The 15,851-nt window shown below is 39.3% G+C and overlaps 2 protein-coding genes across 9 annotated transcripts in view; one reads left to right on the plus strand and one right to left on the minus strand.

Annotated features, from left to right (window-relative positions):
* The window catches only part of ACTR8 (ARP8 actin related protein 8 homolog), a 16,482-nt gene extending 7,423 nt beyond the window's left edge, over positions 1 to 9,059 (plus strand). For both annotated transcript variants that reach the window (XM_011378387.2, XM_011378386.2), the window contains exons 3-13: positions 756 to 866; positions 1,494 to 1,598; positions 1,865 to 2,038; positions 2,581 to 2,674; positions 2,870 to 3,002; positions 4,290 to 4,443; positions 5,211 to 5,306; positions 5,779 to 5,919; positions 6,858 to 7,122; positions 7,833 to 7,996; positions 8,771 to 9,059. In XM_011378387.2, the coding sequence (XP_011376689.1) occupies positions 756 to 866; positions 1,494 to 1,598; positions 1,865 to 2,038; positions 2,581 to 2,674; positions 2,870 to 3,002; positions 4,290 to 4,443; positions 5,211 to 5,306; positions 5,779 to 5,919; positions 6,858 to 7,122; positions 7,833 to 7,996; positions 8,771 to 8,914 (1,581 nt within the window). In that variant the 3' untranslated portion in view covers positions 8,915 to 9,059. The remainder of the gene's footprint in view (positions 1 to 755; positions 867 to 1,493; positions 1,599 to 1,864; positions 2,039 to 2,580; positions 2,675 to 2,869; positions 3,003 to 4,289; positions 4,444 to 5,210; positions 5,307 to 5,778; positions 5,920 to 6,857; positions 7,123 to 7,832; positions 7,997 to 8,770) is intronic.
* A 605-nt stretch (positions 9,060 to 9,664) lies between these two features.
* Positions 9,665 to 15,851, minus strand: part of IL17RB (interleukin 17 receptor B) — a 16,029-nt gene continuing 9,842 nt past the window's right edge. For 4 of the 7 annotated variants that reach the window (XM_023522287.1, XM_023522286.1, XM_011378382.2 and 1 more), the window contains exons 6-12: positions 15,736 to 15,783; positions 15,338 to 15,472; positions 14,120 to 14,259; positions 13,665 to 13,736; positions 12,689 to 12,788; positions 11,449 to 11,541; positions 9,665 to 10,426 (exon numbers count right to left, since the gene is read on the minus strand). In XM_023522287.1, the coding sequence (XP_023378055.1) occupies positions 9,870 to 10,426; positions 11,449 to 11,541; positions 12,689 to 12,788; positions 13,665 to 13,736; positions 14,120 to 14,259; positions 15,338 to 15,472; positions 15,736 to 15,783 (1,145 nt within the window). In that variant the 3' untranslated portion in view covers positions 9,665 to 9,869. The remainder of the gene's footprint in view (positions 10,427 to 11,448; positions 11,542 to 12,688; positions 12,789 to 13,664; positions 13,737 to 14,119; positions 14,260 to 15,337; positions 15,473 to 15,735; positions 15,784 to 15,851) is intronic. The other 3 variants (XM_011378381.2, XM_011378385.2, XM_011378384.2) reach the window with 3 other exon arrangements.

A 15,851-nucleotide genomic window follows, 5' to 3' on the forward strand; every position in this document is an offset into this window, starting at 1 on the left:
TCCTTACAGTTAATATTTACTTTATTCTATTTTTCAAATGGTTATTATCAGGAGAAAGTGTTAAATATGTATATTACATTGTAATCCACTTTTAAGTTTTAAATCAAACACAGTTGTAGTTTCTGTGATTCTGATAGTAAGCCTTAGGGTTCCAGTTTTTAGCATAACCAGCAGACTATACTTAAAGTTTATTTCTAAGCTTAAATATAAATTAATTGTATAAGAGTTTAAAATTTATTTGTATCTTTGGATCTTATAATTCTACTTTGGGGAAGAAATTTCAGGAGTAAAAAAATTGAAAGAAAAAGTAACATTTCTACAAAACATTTATGGATATGTTCTTTACAATATCATAATAACATAAATACTTGATTAAGCAGAATACCACATGAAGGAATGTAACATTGTTACAAAATCATAAACATGAGCATTATATATATACATGGGAGAGTCTCTGAAATACTTTGTAAATGTAAAGTAGCTATGCTCTGATTAGTGCTATAAAATTTTTTATCAACCCAAAGTCACTCAAAGTTACAGATTTTTACAGTAGTTTATAGTGAGGGTTCTTTTATTACTTTAATAATAAAAAGATTACTTTGAATTCTGAAGATTAATACGTATGACAGATTAAGGAAATGCTACTTATTGACAAGAGCATTTTTCATTGCTGCATTAAATTAATAATTTGCTAGATTGCCTTCCTTTTTTAACTAAATCCTTTGTACTGCTCATCTTTCATTCTTTTTTCCTAGAAACCTGAAAGTAATGAACAGAGACAAAATGGACTTAAAATGGTGGATCAAGCAATATGGTCTAAAAAGATGTCAAATGGTACAAGACGGATTCCTGTGTCCCCTGAACAGGTCCAGTCTCAACTCTTCAGATTTATTCTTTTAGCACAGCTATTACATCATAATGCCATTCATCTGTTCTCCCTATTTCATTATGCAAGTGCAAGATGGGATTTCCTCTAATTAGGAAGAAAAACTATTCATAACCACCTATGGAATACCTGATTTAGTGTCACAAATGCTTAGGCAAGAAATAATTTTTAAGGTGGTGTTTCTTACTGCAAGTTGATGGAAATTTACAGAGTCTTAAGTATATAATTCTAGGATCTTGGTGAGAAGCTGTATTCTTAACACATTTGTTATTTTAATATGATAAACCAATACTATTATGAATGGATGTAAGTCAGTATGATATATAAATTTGTATTCAACTTTAGGCAGAGTGCAGTATTAATTTTGGACTGGCTGTGAGTCACAGCGTAGGTGTTAATAATCACAGGGAAAATCAAGATTGTGGAAAAGGACAAGAGACTCCTTTTGTAACCAGTCAATATTTTGCCAAATATTTTGGATTTGTGATTAAAATTTGCTACTGTATCTGGTCTGTGAGAGAGAAGAGAAAAGAGGACTCATACTACACTCACCCCTTTTTCTTCTTGCATAAAATTCAGAGAATTTTCTGGTGCACTTTCATTTCAGGCACGCTCCTACAACAAACAGATGCGACCTGCAATTTTAGATCACTGTTCTGGAAATAAGTGGACAAACACATCTCATCATCCTGAGTTTTTGGTAGGAGAAGAGGTAGGACACTATACTGAAATGGAAGAAGAAAACCTGATCCTAGTGCTAAAATTCATTTACTTTGCCATCCAGTTATTGTTTCCTTAGCATTCCATAATCCTATTTTAAAGACCAGATAGTCACACTGGCTCTTGAAGTGTTAAATAATCTATTCTCAACATTTAGAACATTCAGCAAATGTTTATGTTTTCTAGCCTTACACTTTCCAATGTGAATTCAGAAAATCCTGAGAGTTAACAATGTGTTCATCTTCCTATCTTTCCTAGGCCCTGTATGTTAATCCATTGGATTGTTACAATATTCACTGGCCTATTAGAAGAGGTCAGTTAAATATTCACCCAGGGCCTGGGGGCTCCCTTACAGCTGTTCTAGCAGATATTGAAGTAATATGGTCTCATGCAATTCAAAAATACTTGGAAATTCCGCTGAAAGATTTAAAGGTGAGCTCATATTCCCAGGTACTTGCATTGCCTTAAAGATTCTTGGTCAATAAAAGTAAACATTACTGAGTGGTTTGTAATACAATGTCCTTGAAACATTCTCTGCCTTAAGGTGTGGAGGATATCTTCACTGAATTCCCCTTTAAGTGCTTTCTCTTTTTCTTATTCTGTTTGTTTCTTTGATGTCTCTGTTTATTGCTCTGCAGGCAGCAAGCTTGCTTATGTTTATGCCTGCTCTCGACCTTTTTCAGACATACCCCTTATCTTGTTTTTTAAATCACAAAGTTTAAGTAATTCAAAGAAAAAATACTTCAACATTTTCTGTGGGGTTTTTTTTTTTTTTTTTGTCGTTGTCGTCGTCGTCGTTGTTGTTGTTGTTTTTAATAAAACTCAAAAGATAGCAGAGAGGTTTGAACTTTTGGGCCTCTGACCATTGCTGTTACTCCTTTAGAGAGAATCCTCCCTGAAGACAAGTGTGGTAAATTTATTTTGACCCGACTTTAGTGTTAACCACTTAATCTTTTTTTCTTTGTTCTTTTTAGTATTACAGATGTATCTTGTTAATTCCTGATATCTATAATAAACAACATGTGAAAGAATTAGTGAATATGATCCTTATGAAGATGGGTTTTTCAGGTATGTCTGATAGTCCGGTGAAACCTACTTGAAATAAGAATCTTTTTCTTTTTTACTGACAAAGTTAATCCAATTCACTGCTTTATTAAAATGCTTGAACATTTGCCTAGAGATTCTTAGACTTTAGTTGATTATTTGCCTTAGGAGTGTTACTACTCCCCAGCAGATCACTCCTCTCTGTCTTCTGTCTTTTAGGGATTGTGGTCCATCAGGAGTCTGTGTGTGCCACCTTTGGAAGTGGTTTAAGCAGCACATGTATTGTAGATGTTGGGGACCAGAAGACAAGTGTGTGCTGTGTGGAGGATGGGGTCTCTCATCGGAACACTCGGTAAGGAACTTGGGAGGTGGCATTCTCCACTCCTTTTCCCTCACAGTCTGCTCAACTGTAAAGTATCACAAGTTAGAAATTATTTATAAGGAATTATATATTCAAATTTTGCATAGGAAACCAGAAGATTGTAGAAGCACAGATTCTAGCAAGGCTATAAACAAATGATTCTATCCTTCCCTTTGGAACTCTCTAATATGAGTTCATGTCAGCAGCTTTGTGTTGTGTGTTTTCCCATTGAGGAAGCGTATATGGTAGCTCTTTGTCTTTTGCTGTGGTCTGGCCTAAAGATACCAGCCAACCACACTCACAGCAAAGCTTTATTTAGGCAAGTCATATAGGAGAAAATAGATTTTCAAGTTTGTGTTCTTTAGCTAGCTAGCCTTTTGAATATTTGTTTTTCTTGTCATAAATGAAGTTCACTGAATGATGAGTAGCTTTATGGTGGTCAAGATACGGTAGTCATTCCTGATACAAGAGTTAATAAAATAACTATCGGGAACAGGTTTGCTGCTTGTCCTTCCTGAGACAAGCCCAGCACAGGTAAACACACTCAGGTAGTGCACATATGGGTTCTCTGCAGGATTTTGTGCTCCCAGGATGGCTTTTTCAGAATGCTTTTATTTTTCTTGTCCTTTAATAAGGTAGTTTGAATCTCAAGGTATAGAAACATTTAAAAGAGGGCCTAAGCAGTCCATGAGAAAAGTTACCTGTTGCCTCCCACCCCAAGTCACAATGCATTCTAAAACCCAGTATGAGTTAATTTGGCTCATCTATTGTTACATTGTCTAATGTCAGTGGTTCTCAAGGTATGGAGAAAACACTGAGTTCAAGTCTCCCAACTGCTAAAATAATGTAGCAGTGGTATTTCCAAATTGTAGACAAGTTGAGTTAGTAGATAGTATTCTCTAAGATTTCTCCCTAAGTTTGTCTTATGGTGTCAGTGCCTGCCATCTTTATATGCTGATAAATATGCATACGCAAACAGCTATCAAATGGTAAATGTATTGGCTTGGAAATGAGCTGGATTTAATAGTGTATTTTCTGTTTTTTGGATACTTTTTGCAAACAGCATGACTGCTTCTAGGTGCCCCACCACTGTTTTTTTTCTAGAGTTCCCTCTCTCCAGCCTATCTATCCATCTGTTCTTTCATTCTTTAATTTATTCCTGCAGCAAACATTTCTTGACACTTGGTGTGTTTCACCTTGCCTAACTGAGTTCTTGCATTATTCTTTGTACCTTTTTAACTGACAGATTACTCATCTGCCCTTTTCTCTTAACTCTAGGCTCTGTCTGGCGTATGGGGGATCTGATGTATCAAGATGTTTTTACTGGCTGATGCAGCGAGCTGGATTCCCTTACAGAGAATGCCAGTTAACAAATAAAATGGATTGCCTCCTTTTGCAGCACCTAAAAGAAACTTTTTGTCATTTAGATCAGGTAGGAGCAAAATCTAAACTGATGATTATTTTCGTTTTCAGGAAAACTAACAATACTGTGCTACTATTTCAACTTAAGTTGATAAAAGCCTTGAAGCTGAAGCCTGTAAGGAGTGAGAGTTTTTGGTAAGGTCAGAGCTGTGAGGAGGTGTCCCTGGCTCTGGAAAACAGCTTGTTTTTTGTTTTTGTTTTTTTAAGAAAGAGAGTTTAGAAGATATCTCTGTAGGCCTTGTGATCATTCTGATAAAGGATGAAGATAAACCTTTAGGTGTAACGAATAATAGGTAAATATATAGGTACAGATATTTAATAAAATGGCTCCATTTGAAGCACTTTCTTAGTATTATGAAGTCAGCATTTAATCATTGCTATGTATGGATTCCTACCTTTTTATACTCTTTGTTTTAGACCCTTTTCCCCACCTTTTTCAAGTAATGTAATTCTGAATAAAAAATTTGAGAAACATAAGACTAGGTAACATTCCTCAGTTATTGAGGGCATTTGCTTATTGATTTAGGTCATTGTATTATTGTTTATCAGAAATAAAGAAAACAAAAAATGCAGATGGTGGAAATTTTACAAATGTTAAAAGAAAAGCAAGTTACCACCATTGAGGTCTTGTTTTATTTAGCTCCTGTGAGAGTGGTAGAAAGTTGTAGGGCAGCCTTTTTATAGGTAAGGTTTAGATGGTTCAGAGGCTTCATTGTAATTTGAGGAGTTTACATGCACTTTTACTAATTCACTGACAGCATCTTTTCCTGGAATTAGGACATCTCTGGACTTCAAGACCATGAGTTTCAGATTCGACATCCAGATTCCCCTGCTCTACTTTACCAGTTTCGATTAGGAGATGAAAAACTCCAGGTAACATATGAGTATATATTTTCCTGTGTAGAAAGAAAGCCAGCCAAGCTCAGTCAGACAAAGATGCACTAGGTGTAAACCTCATAAGGTTAGAATGTCAACTGGTTGTAGATTATTCACTAAGCCAAATTGGAACAGATCTGAGGACCATCTTTTTAATGAGCCACTATGTGATTTATTATTTAGAGAGAAAGGCATCATTCTTATTAGGTAATTATAAATGAGATTATTAGGTATTTACTTTACTTTTGCTTTGAGATTCTTTGATGCCCTATCACACATTCAATTGGATAACAAGCAACTTTTCCGGCCTCACACTGAAGAAATAATGCTATTCCCCCCAAAAAAACATTATCCAGTCTAACTTCTAGGATCTAATCTAATTTTGTTTTTAGAAGATCAAAATTGAATGGGTGAATTTTTTTCAAGAGGCAATATCCTGCGTTGATTATCTTTTTCCTTCCATGCACAGGCTCCAATGGCTTTGTTTTACCCAGCAACTTTTGGAATCGTTGGACAAAAGATGACAACTCTGCAGCACAGATCCCAGGGTGACCCTGAGGATCCTCATGATGAACATTACCTGCTGGCCACTCAGAGCAAGCAAGAACAGGTTCGTAGTGATCCTGGTGTGAGAGGAGACAGTTTTGTCCTTCAGGAGGAGTTTACCCATAATTAATGGATCATTGTAGTCACTGCAGTCTAACAGCATACTAAAGCTATAATGTTTTTAGAACTGTAGGTGAAGTCTAAATTTAAAATCTGGATGACAGGTTTTTTTATTCAGACATTAATCCAATTTTCACAGAACTAATCCATACATTTTAAAGTTAATTTAATGAAATTATTTTCCTTCTGGTTATATTATTTACATGATCAACTTTTCAGTTTTTGTAGTAGTCTCTCAGCTATTTAATTATAATGTGTGAGAAGTGTGTGGCATAGGCAGAAAGCTGAATTCCTTTGTCCAAAGCTGACCCCAGTAATTGGATGTATGATGCAGAGGCACAGAGTAAAGCTATTATCTGCTAACAAAACAGCAGCTCATGATGGAGAGAAGAGAGCTGTAAACCTTTTCTAGTCTTTATTCGTGTCCCACAGGTGAGCATGAGGTAGGTAGTTCTGGTCTGAAAATGAGGATTCCATAACTGTCACCAGCCCAAGAATTCCACTGAAATACTCCACTTAAAAATTCAGTTCAAGGTGGGGAAAGTCTCGTCCACACTGACATCACAATTTTAAAATCTGACCAATAATAGTAAAGATCTGAGACCCACCATACCTGCCAGTGACTGTTTTGGAATTGGCCGCACATTCTCATCTTATGTACACCACCTCTCATTTCTCAGGTTATCCGGAAGTGGGTACCAGCCAGTTGGTTGTAGACCATGGTCTATTTCTTCTTTGCACCAACCACTGGAACAGACCTTCGTTTTATAGTAGTGTATAGTAGTTGGGGGACGGAGTTGTTTGGAATCTAACTGGAGAATATCAACAGTGTTCTGTTGTAGTCATACCATCTACTTGATGGTGTTTTTCATTGATTTAAAGTCTGCCAAAGCTACTGCTGACCGAAAGTCCGCATCCAAACCCATTGGATTTGAAGGGGATCTTCGTGGCCAGTCCTCTGATCTTCCAGAAAGACTCCATTCACAGGACATTGATTTGGGATCCTCCCAGGGAGACTGTCTGATGGCTGGCAATGATTCTGAGGAGGCCCTCACCGCACTGATGTCCAGGAAGACTGCCATCTCGCTGTTTGAAGGGAAAGCCCTGGGCCTGGATAAAGCCATCCTTCATAGCATAGACTGCTGTTGTAAGCACATTTGGGGAGGCCGGAAGATAGCAATTGAATGAACTGGTTCAAGCAAAGGTGTAGTTGCGCAGTTTAGCTTAGCATATTTATTCAAAAACAATCGAGCACCTACATTGTGCTTGCATTGTCAGGTGTTGAGAATTGGTTCCTGGCCTTGTTGGAGGAGACCAAAATAAGTCAAATTATCACACAAATGTGAAATTACATCTATGGCAGGTGCAACAAAATTAAACAAAAGGGCACTGACTGAGAGCTTCTGATTGAAGGATTTAATAAAGGATTTTTACTCAGTAATGGAATGTGTGGAGGGTGGGAGTCAGGGAAGACTTCCTTAAGGAAAAGCCACTTGAAAGAGATCTGGGCGATGAATGGGGGTTAGCCAGTCACAGATGGACTGGCATTCTAGGCGAAGGAAAAAGCCTGTTGAAGGCCATTGTGGTTAGGATGAGGCTAGAGAAGTGAGTACATGCCATGTTGGAATTTTAGGCCCTCTTAGAGAATTTGTTCCTGATGCTCCAAGCAGTGGGGTGGGTGCAGCAACATGCTCACATTTGTGTTTTGCAAGGTTCTTCTTGCTGTGTTGTTGAGGTTGGGTTGGAGAGACATCTTTGAGAAGGCTCTTGCACTTGTGCAAGAGATGGTGGTGGTTTGGCCTAGAGTGGTGGTAGATATGGAGAAAAAGTGTGGAAGGGATATCACTGTCTTTTCAGCATCCGATGATACCAAAAAGAAGATGTACAGCTCCATCCTGGTGGTGGGAGGTGGTTTGATGTTTCATAAAGCTCAAGAATTTCTGCAGCACAGAATTCTCAATAAAATGCCACCTTCATTCAGGCGAATTATTGAAAATGTGGAAGTGATCACAAGGCCCAAGGTATGTTGTTCATGGTACAAGTTAGACTGTACGTAAATGAAACCAGCATTGATTATTTCTAATTGTAATGTATGTGGACAGATAAAATTTTGGAAGTTGTGGGTTTGTGTCTGGGGAGTTTTTGAGGGTTTGGGGCAAGTGGAAAAATTAATAGCACGTCACATATGTGAAAAGAGCTCTGGACCTGGACTGGATTCCTGGGTTTTAGTCCCTGCTATGCTTTCCAGAACTAGCAGGACTGACCTGTCCCTTTGTAAAAGGATGGTGGAGCAGGGAGAACACTCACTGTCAGCAAGCACAACTCCGTCATCTCTCATATTGAGGATCTGCTGCTGGTCCCTGGGCCAGGTGATCTTTAAGGATCTTGTAGGCTTGAACTATCTTGAAAACAAATATAAACGTAAGAATTTAAAAACAGATTGTGCCCATATTTCATCGTATCTCACTGACAATTCCTGGGAATGTTCTTATTTAATTTTAATCCTGAGGGAGGGATTGTGAGATATATTTATTCTACTCGAACTTCAAAATAAGTTACTTCCTAATACATATGTTCTACTTTAAAGGCTATTTGTGGAATAATAGCGACTTGTAGCAGCTTCAGAAATAAAAACTAAAAGTTTTCTTGTCAGTTGAAATAGAAAGATGCCATGGGTCCTGCATGGGTCCTTAATGCAGGTATTGACTCAGTAGGGTTTTTTCCCCACCCCCAAATTCAATGATTAAGTGTACATTTTATTTGCTTGTGCTGACATATCTTTATCACTTCTCTAGGACATGGATCCCCGGCTGATTGCATGGAAAGGGGGGGCAGTGCTGGCTTGTTTGGACACGACACAGGAACTGTGGGTCTATCAGCGAGAATGGCAGCGTTTCGGTGTCCGCATGTTGCGTGAGCGAGCTGCTTTTGTATGGTGAAATGGGAGAAGTCACTGGGGAAGACCCAAAACAAGCCTCGGTATAAAAAGACTCTTACAGAATATATGTATTTTAATTTATTGACCTAGATGCTTAAGTTTCATGGAAAATAAATGAATTTTCAACTTTTGTATTGAGGACATGACATTGGTGTGAAATTATATGCTGCTTTGTCGTCAAGACATTTGAGAATAAATGTGGTAAGCTCTCCTGCCCCTTTCTCAGGGTCTCAGAAACCCCTCAGTGATGTAAAATGGTGCTGTTGAGTGGTTCTCAGGTGGTGAAGCCCTTCATTTAAGTTGACTTCTGAGTGTCATCAGGCCATAAGTGGTGAGCATGTGACTTGTGGACCTGAATTATGAAAAGAATTGTATGGGCATGACATTTTCCCTATTGTCTAGAACAACAAGCACATATGATGTGACTCGTGTGTACTCTTGGAATTTCAAACAGGAAAAAAAAGTTTTGTTTTGCTTTTTCATTTTCTGTTGGATTACAAAAGAGATTAAAAAAAAAATTTGCAGAGGCAGAGATTTAAGGCTGGGCTGGCTGGCTTTGGATATACTCTAGGGTGGGCTTGGGAAAAGAAAACCAGGGCACGGACTATTCAAGACTTGATGTTCAGCTAGAAAATGCTTTATCATTGCATTGTCAGACTAGTTAAGGTTTTACATTATAATTATTCTTGATTTTTAGGTATGAAATTGACTTAGCCTTATAGTTTTCATTCTTTAGTTAATGCTACAGTAGTTAATAATCTTTGTAACAATTTTATTGGCATAAAAATTTTAATTACTAGACTAAGGCTTATGTGTTCAGTTATTCATATTGCTAAAGCAGGTATATACATATAATCCTCCCTACAAGTAAACTTCAGAGTCATCACAGATGGTTTTCCCCCCTGTAATTAGAGGCAGTAGGAAGGCATCAAGTTCTCTCACTTCTCATGGGTAGGCTACAGGGAGGAGCATCTGTTGTGGCAGGCTCGTAACCTTTTGCCCGTTGACACGTACGCATCGACATGGAGGAGTTCCGTGCAAAAAGAGGTAGCATCCTTCATGAGGCAGTACTTGGGGCAGACGTTGAGCGCATTGTAATCATCTTTGGTATCAGCCTCTCTAAAATAGACCACTATGTATTTGTGCTGATGAGTCTGGCTTCTTAGATCACTGCAAAAGAGGTTAAAAGCAAGGGGGAACAGGTCTTGGGAGTTCTCACAGGGGCTGCCCTCACTCTTGCCACAGGTACCATCACAGATGGTGTTGACATCATTGGAAAGAAGGAAAATGACTTTATCTGCCGCTTTCTTCTGAGTGGTAAGCCACTGCACTGGACCCATCTCGGCAATTTTCTTTTTCTGCCACTTGTCAAGAATAACCTGACTTCTGCAGTGGTTTTGAAGAAATTCAGCGAAGTAACAAACCGTGTGATGGAAACATATTTCAGATGGGTAAACCACAAGAACCGTAATGGGCAGTAACATGGTAGAAGAAAGGGACATCTTGATCTTTTCTGTAGGGGGAGAAAAGCATTTGTTATCTATGAACAGCAAATGGCAGGCTTTCACTTTAAAGATGATGTAAAAGCTATATAAATCCTCATCACTAAGTCAGTTCTCCTAATCAAGCCATATCTTTTCAAGTAAATTCATAGAAACTATTTAGGTTTAAAGTACTCAGTTGGGTTGTAACTTTAGTATTTTCAGTGCCATATATAAACAGGAACAACTTCTGACATGTTTTGAGTTGGGTCAACTCAGTAGTTGTTCCATCTACTACCTGCAGGTGGTAGAGTTTCTTCATAGCTCCATAAGTTTCAGTGGTACCCCATTTCAGCTGAAACTTAACTGGAATGCTGTCCTATATGTGCTATAGATCAGAAACTACCTATAAAAGTACTGTAATTAATAGAAGCCAAACAACATCTTCTAAATGTAAGTACTTCCAGGCTCACAGTTCCCCATGCATTTTTAGCTTAGAGCATGAGATTAATCTTGTTCTATCAATGACAACAGATGACTGCATCTCTATTTCCTTTCCTCCATGTGGAGAAAAGCAGAGGTTTTCAGTGTGCCATCCTCTAACTGTGTGTCTATATAAATACTCTAGTTTCTAAATTCAAATCATCAATGTTATAGAGTTGGCAAGGTCCTTAGAGTACATGAATCCAAGTGATTTGTTCTTATGCCCTCAGAATATTTTTAAGTTGGTTCCTACTAGCATAGAGTATCACAGGTACAATGCAATTCGTTATTAAACTATCTTTTGCCTATTTCAGTACTTTTAGATGCCTCAATGGTAAAAACAAAATAGGTCATAGTCACCAAATCTGGAGGTCTTGATCCCTGCTTATTAGCAGACGCGATCTAGTCATTAATTATATCAGTCTTTTGGTGAGAGTGCTAAAGCATTAAATCGGTGCCGTCTGACTCCTGTCTAAGGCCAATGCGATTGTCTCTAGAGGAATTGCCTCAAAAAAAATTCAAAGTATTATTTCCTCGCTCAAGTTTGAAAGAAGTGCATTATAACCCTTACCACGCCTCCATGTTAGACAGATCCCAAGCACCAGCACCCATGTGGCCACCAGCAGAGCCAGAAGAGGTAGCCATCCACTCAATATGCTTTTGCCTGGAGAAACAAAGCTTATTCACCTTCAGCAAAACAACCAAATTACCTTCTATTTGATAACTAAGGCTTTTACCCTATGCTTTGAGGAAGTTTAGATCCCTTTAAAACCAAGGGTCATAGATCTCTAAGGGGTCTACAGAATGGTCTGTTTTCTACAGAGTGTCCAGATCTTTCATTAGATTCTCAAAAGTGATAAAGGACATAGGAAATTCTGAACAGTCCTCCAAAATCATTTTGGCTTCTTAATCCATATTTACACAGGCATTTTCACTGTGGTAACCAGAGTTTACGTTCATTTTTTTTGTTCTTTGGTGAATTAATGTTATTCTGGGTGCAGTTATTTAATACATAGCACACATAGATATGTGCTATGTGTGCTATTAAAGGCCATTAGACTAAAAATGTGGGGGTAATGCCACCCCCTCACGGGAATGTCGAGGATCAGATAAGCTCAGGCACACAGATGTGCACAAACTCAGAAACACTGCCCATACAGAGTCAGGACTGTTAGGTACCTAGGTTATTGTCACTGGTTTGGCTGAGCTTCTAAAAATGACACCTTCCAAGTTTTGACCCCACCCCTGGGCTAGTTCCCAAACATTTTATTTGTCTATCTGTAACCAAAGCACCAACATCTCTAAATCCAGAGACACATTTTCCAGAACATGCTGCTCTCAGACATCATTGAGGAGTATCTTTTGGTGCCAGTATTCCTAATTTGTTATTCAAATGTTGGCCATGTGACCCTGTCAAGTTATAGGAGCAGCTAGGCCACTGAGGCTGATGAGAAAATCAAAATGCAGTGAAGTACATGTTCCTTTGTATACTCAGTCCTTAAACTTTTTTCAGCAGATCCTTGTGGCACTTTGAACATCCATTTTGCAGTTTATTTTTTCACCCTTCTTATGCTTGGTAAAGGACCTCGAAGTGATTTTAGAAATGAAGCATTCTTATTCAAATTACAGACTCTCTGGGACAGCTTTGACATCTTTCCCTGCACCACAGTTCAACATACATACACAGGCGGGGACTTCCCCTCACACTCCCCGTGTACACACACCCTGTCAAATATTAAATAGGGGGTGGTGACAGTAGGCCCTTCATGTCCTGAACCTCGCTGCCCCTGTGAAAATGACTGGGCACTTACTGTTATCCGGAGAGAAGGGGACACCTGTTTGTGGGCAGAGCACCACCATTCCTTTGCGTCGGATGCAGTCGTTGCCACAAGTATGGAAATATGGTGTTAACTAAGGAAAAATGAGAGGCTCAGAGAGTTCCCACCACGCCTCAGAGCAAAAATCTCAGCATTATTCCTACTTCTACCAAAACTTCTCTTACCTTTTTTTCTGCTTTGAACCCTGTCCCCTAACCCATACCTTGTAATAGGACATTTTTTCCCCTTGGTCACATTTCTGTAACAAGTCCTAAAATCTAAACCAGTGACCCAAGACTGAAACATCTAAGTCTCCTGGGGTCTGAACCTAAACTTTGTACATGTTGCTAACATGTTAGCTTTCATAATGGGTTAGGTCACATTCTTATATACAAATATTTCCTCAAAAACAAACAAACAAACCAACCAACCTCAGCTGTAGAGCTCCCATTAAGTCATCCTATATGACATATAAGTCCCCTGGGACTAGGAAAGTCTGGTTCCCTCTGCTAGTTCATCTAAGTAAACTGAGGCCCTGAAAGGACGGGCAGTTGCCCTTCAAAGTTCATACACTAAGGTGGAACCCAAGCCTTTGCATTTCACATCTTTTGTTACTTCATTTTGCGGTTAAAACCGAGGCTTGGGGAAATAAAATAGTACGCCTGTCTCAGAATTACTTTGAGGCTCTGTGACAGAAAATGGAAATAAAAGCACTTTGGAAGGTCAGCAGTCATTAATAAAAGCGAAAAGGACCATAACTGTAAGTTCGGTTTGCTGATTTCACCACTGTGAAGGCCAAGCCTGTGATTCCCCATTAACATCATTTAATATGAGACTGCTGGCAGAAGCAAAACGGAGGAGAGAACTTACCTATTCCAACTTTGAAAGGGCTCATCAAAAGCTATATTAATGGTGGAGAACTCAGTGTTCTAGCGCCCTCCCCTCCCCAAAGCTCAACACTGAACTTTACCTGGACCACAGCACCTTCACTTTCCCCAGTCACTGGAACCATGACAGAAGTTCGAGTTAGTTTTTCCTGGTACTGATAAGTGAAACAAAATCAAGAATGATGGGCCATATGAATGAGCAGATCAAAGACTGCCAGTGAAGAAAACACTCCTCCCAAACTGACTTTCAGTTCATTAGACTATGAAAAAGGACTCATTTCATACTTCTGAATCCTCTACTTTTGTTTGGTTCTAGATTCAAAGGGATATCTCCAGGGATGCCCCAGGGACCTGTTTTCTTCTGTTGAATTAATCAAAATAGCCCAGCACATTTGTACAGCAGACAGTCCTGCCGGTGCTCTCTCAAAAGAGAGGCTGTCCAGGGAATCCTAAAGTGTCCACATTGTTCTTCAACAGGGTAAGGAAAGCTGGAGGTTGAGGGTGGGGGTGGTGGTAAGGAAATGGAGGGGAAAAGTACCTCTGACACAGAAGTCCCAATTACAGTGTTCTTTAGGATAAGAACCATGTATCTGTTTCCAAGAGGAATGATTGTAAAATTCACTTCTACCATATTCTCATTCTTCTTACAAGCAGTGATGTTTGGATCCCACAGACTACCTATCAGTCGAGAGAGAATCACATGGAAAAGTTGTAAATTCTTCCCTCATTTAAGTCCCCAAAAGGGCTTGACAAAAACAAATATATTTTCAGGCACACATCCAAGAGATAGGGACTCTACTACACAGTGTACTTTTTATGTATCATTGCTCCCAGAATCTCAAAGTAGCAGCTGCCTAAGAAAGTTTAAGGACGCTACATCACTGCTTTGCTAAAATAGCTTCCCCGGGCTGAGGGCAGTGGGAGGCACAGGTTGGGTTCTACTACTCACTTCTATTCTTAACATCCATTCTAAGTTAAGGGCTGGGGTCAGTCTTTTCTCCTTTCCAGGATGGGGCGAAGGAGCCACAGGTTAGGAGACATGTCTAAGATTATAGAGCAAGTGAATTCAGGATCAGGACTACAACTACTAGAACATTCTGGGTTCCAGGAGCTTCATCCATTGGACCATTATGCCAGCTTTCCTGAATGTGAAGAAATAAGGAAATGCCTCACAGCTTAAAGGATACCCTGATAGGTCTAACTCTGAGAAAAAAAAAAACAGTTTAATTCATGTGACTTGCAAATCAGCACTAGGTTAATTTCCAGGAACTTGATATATAATAGCATGTATTATTTTCCCCATCAAGGAGACTATTTCGGGCCCTAGTTCAAATGCTCCTTAAGAGTTCAGCTTTAGGACTGATCGAAGGTCCTCAGACTTCCTTATACCCCCCTACCCTCCATACTCCAGACCCTCTCAGCGGGAGGCAGGAGAGGAAGCACAGTGCTCCAAGTCTGCTTTCCAACAAGCAGACTGCATGCAGCTCAATCTGACAGGGTACACAGGGGTGCCTAAAAGATAGGGGCAGATTCTTTCAAATACCACTAGCCTCTTTAGCATCCTATGATTATATTGCCCAGAAATTTACACAAGTCCTTGTAAAATCCTCGGAAATTGGACACTTGGGATCATTTTTCCTGAAGAGGCTGATTTCAAAATTCAAAGGGTAGGGGCAGGTTCTAGTAGTCCAGCATATGAGAGATGACCCCTGTAAGACACATGCTTCTAGGTCATTACTTTAGCTAACACTCCCACCTTGAATGTTTGCTAATCCAAACAGAAGGCTCTGAGGGTCTCTGTGGCCACAGGTCAGTGGTACTGGTGGTAACTGAGCAGATGGAAGGACTTGCAGATTTCCCCCCAAACATGAAAGGCCTTCAGTTGGCGCCACTGTAAATGCAGTTTACGCTAAAATTGGGGTGGGGCATTTTTCTGTGACTGTTGCTCACTACATAAACCTACTGTAAGAGTTCTCAGGCTGCTTGATTCGGTGGGCATAGCACTGGCCGGGCATCAGCCTTCACTGTCCGAACAACTTGGATACATAACTCCCCTGCTCACAGCGTCAGTTTCTTCATGCAAGATGGATTGAGCTGTGCCTGCTCAAGTCTGAGTTTCTTCTAATAACAAAAGCAAATGCTGTATTTACTTACCCGCCTCAATGCACTTTTTTTTGTATTTCATTACATGGTCTAGGCAGCCTGGAAATTTGAATGAAAATTTTTACATTTTAGAAAAGGTATCTCTGCTCCTCCCACCACCCACCCCC

This window comes from Pteropus vampyrus, unplaced genomic scaffold (genome assembly GCF_000151845.1).
Source record: "Pteropus vampyrus isolate Shadow unplaced genomic scaffold, Pvam_2.0 Scaffold337, whole genome shotgun sequence".
In the NCBI taxonomy this organism is placed as follows: domain Eukaryota; kingdom Metazoa; phylum Chordata; class Mammalia; order Chiroptera; family Pteropodidae; genus Pteropus; species Pteropus vampyrus.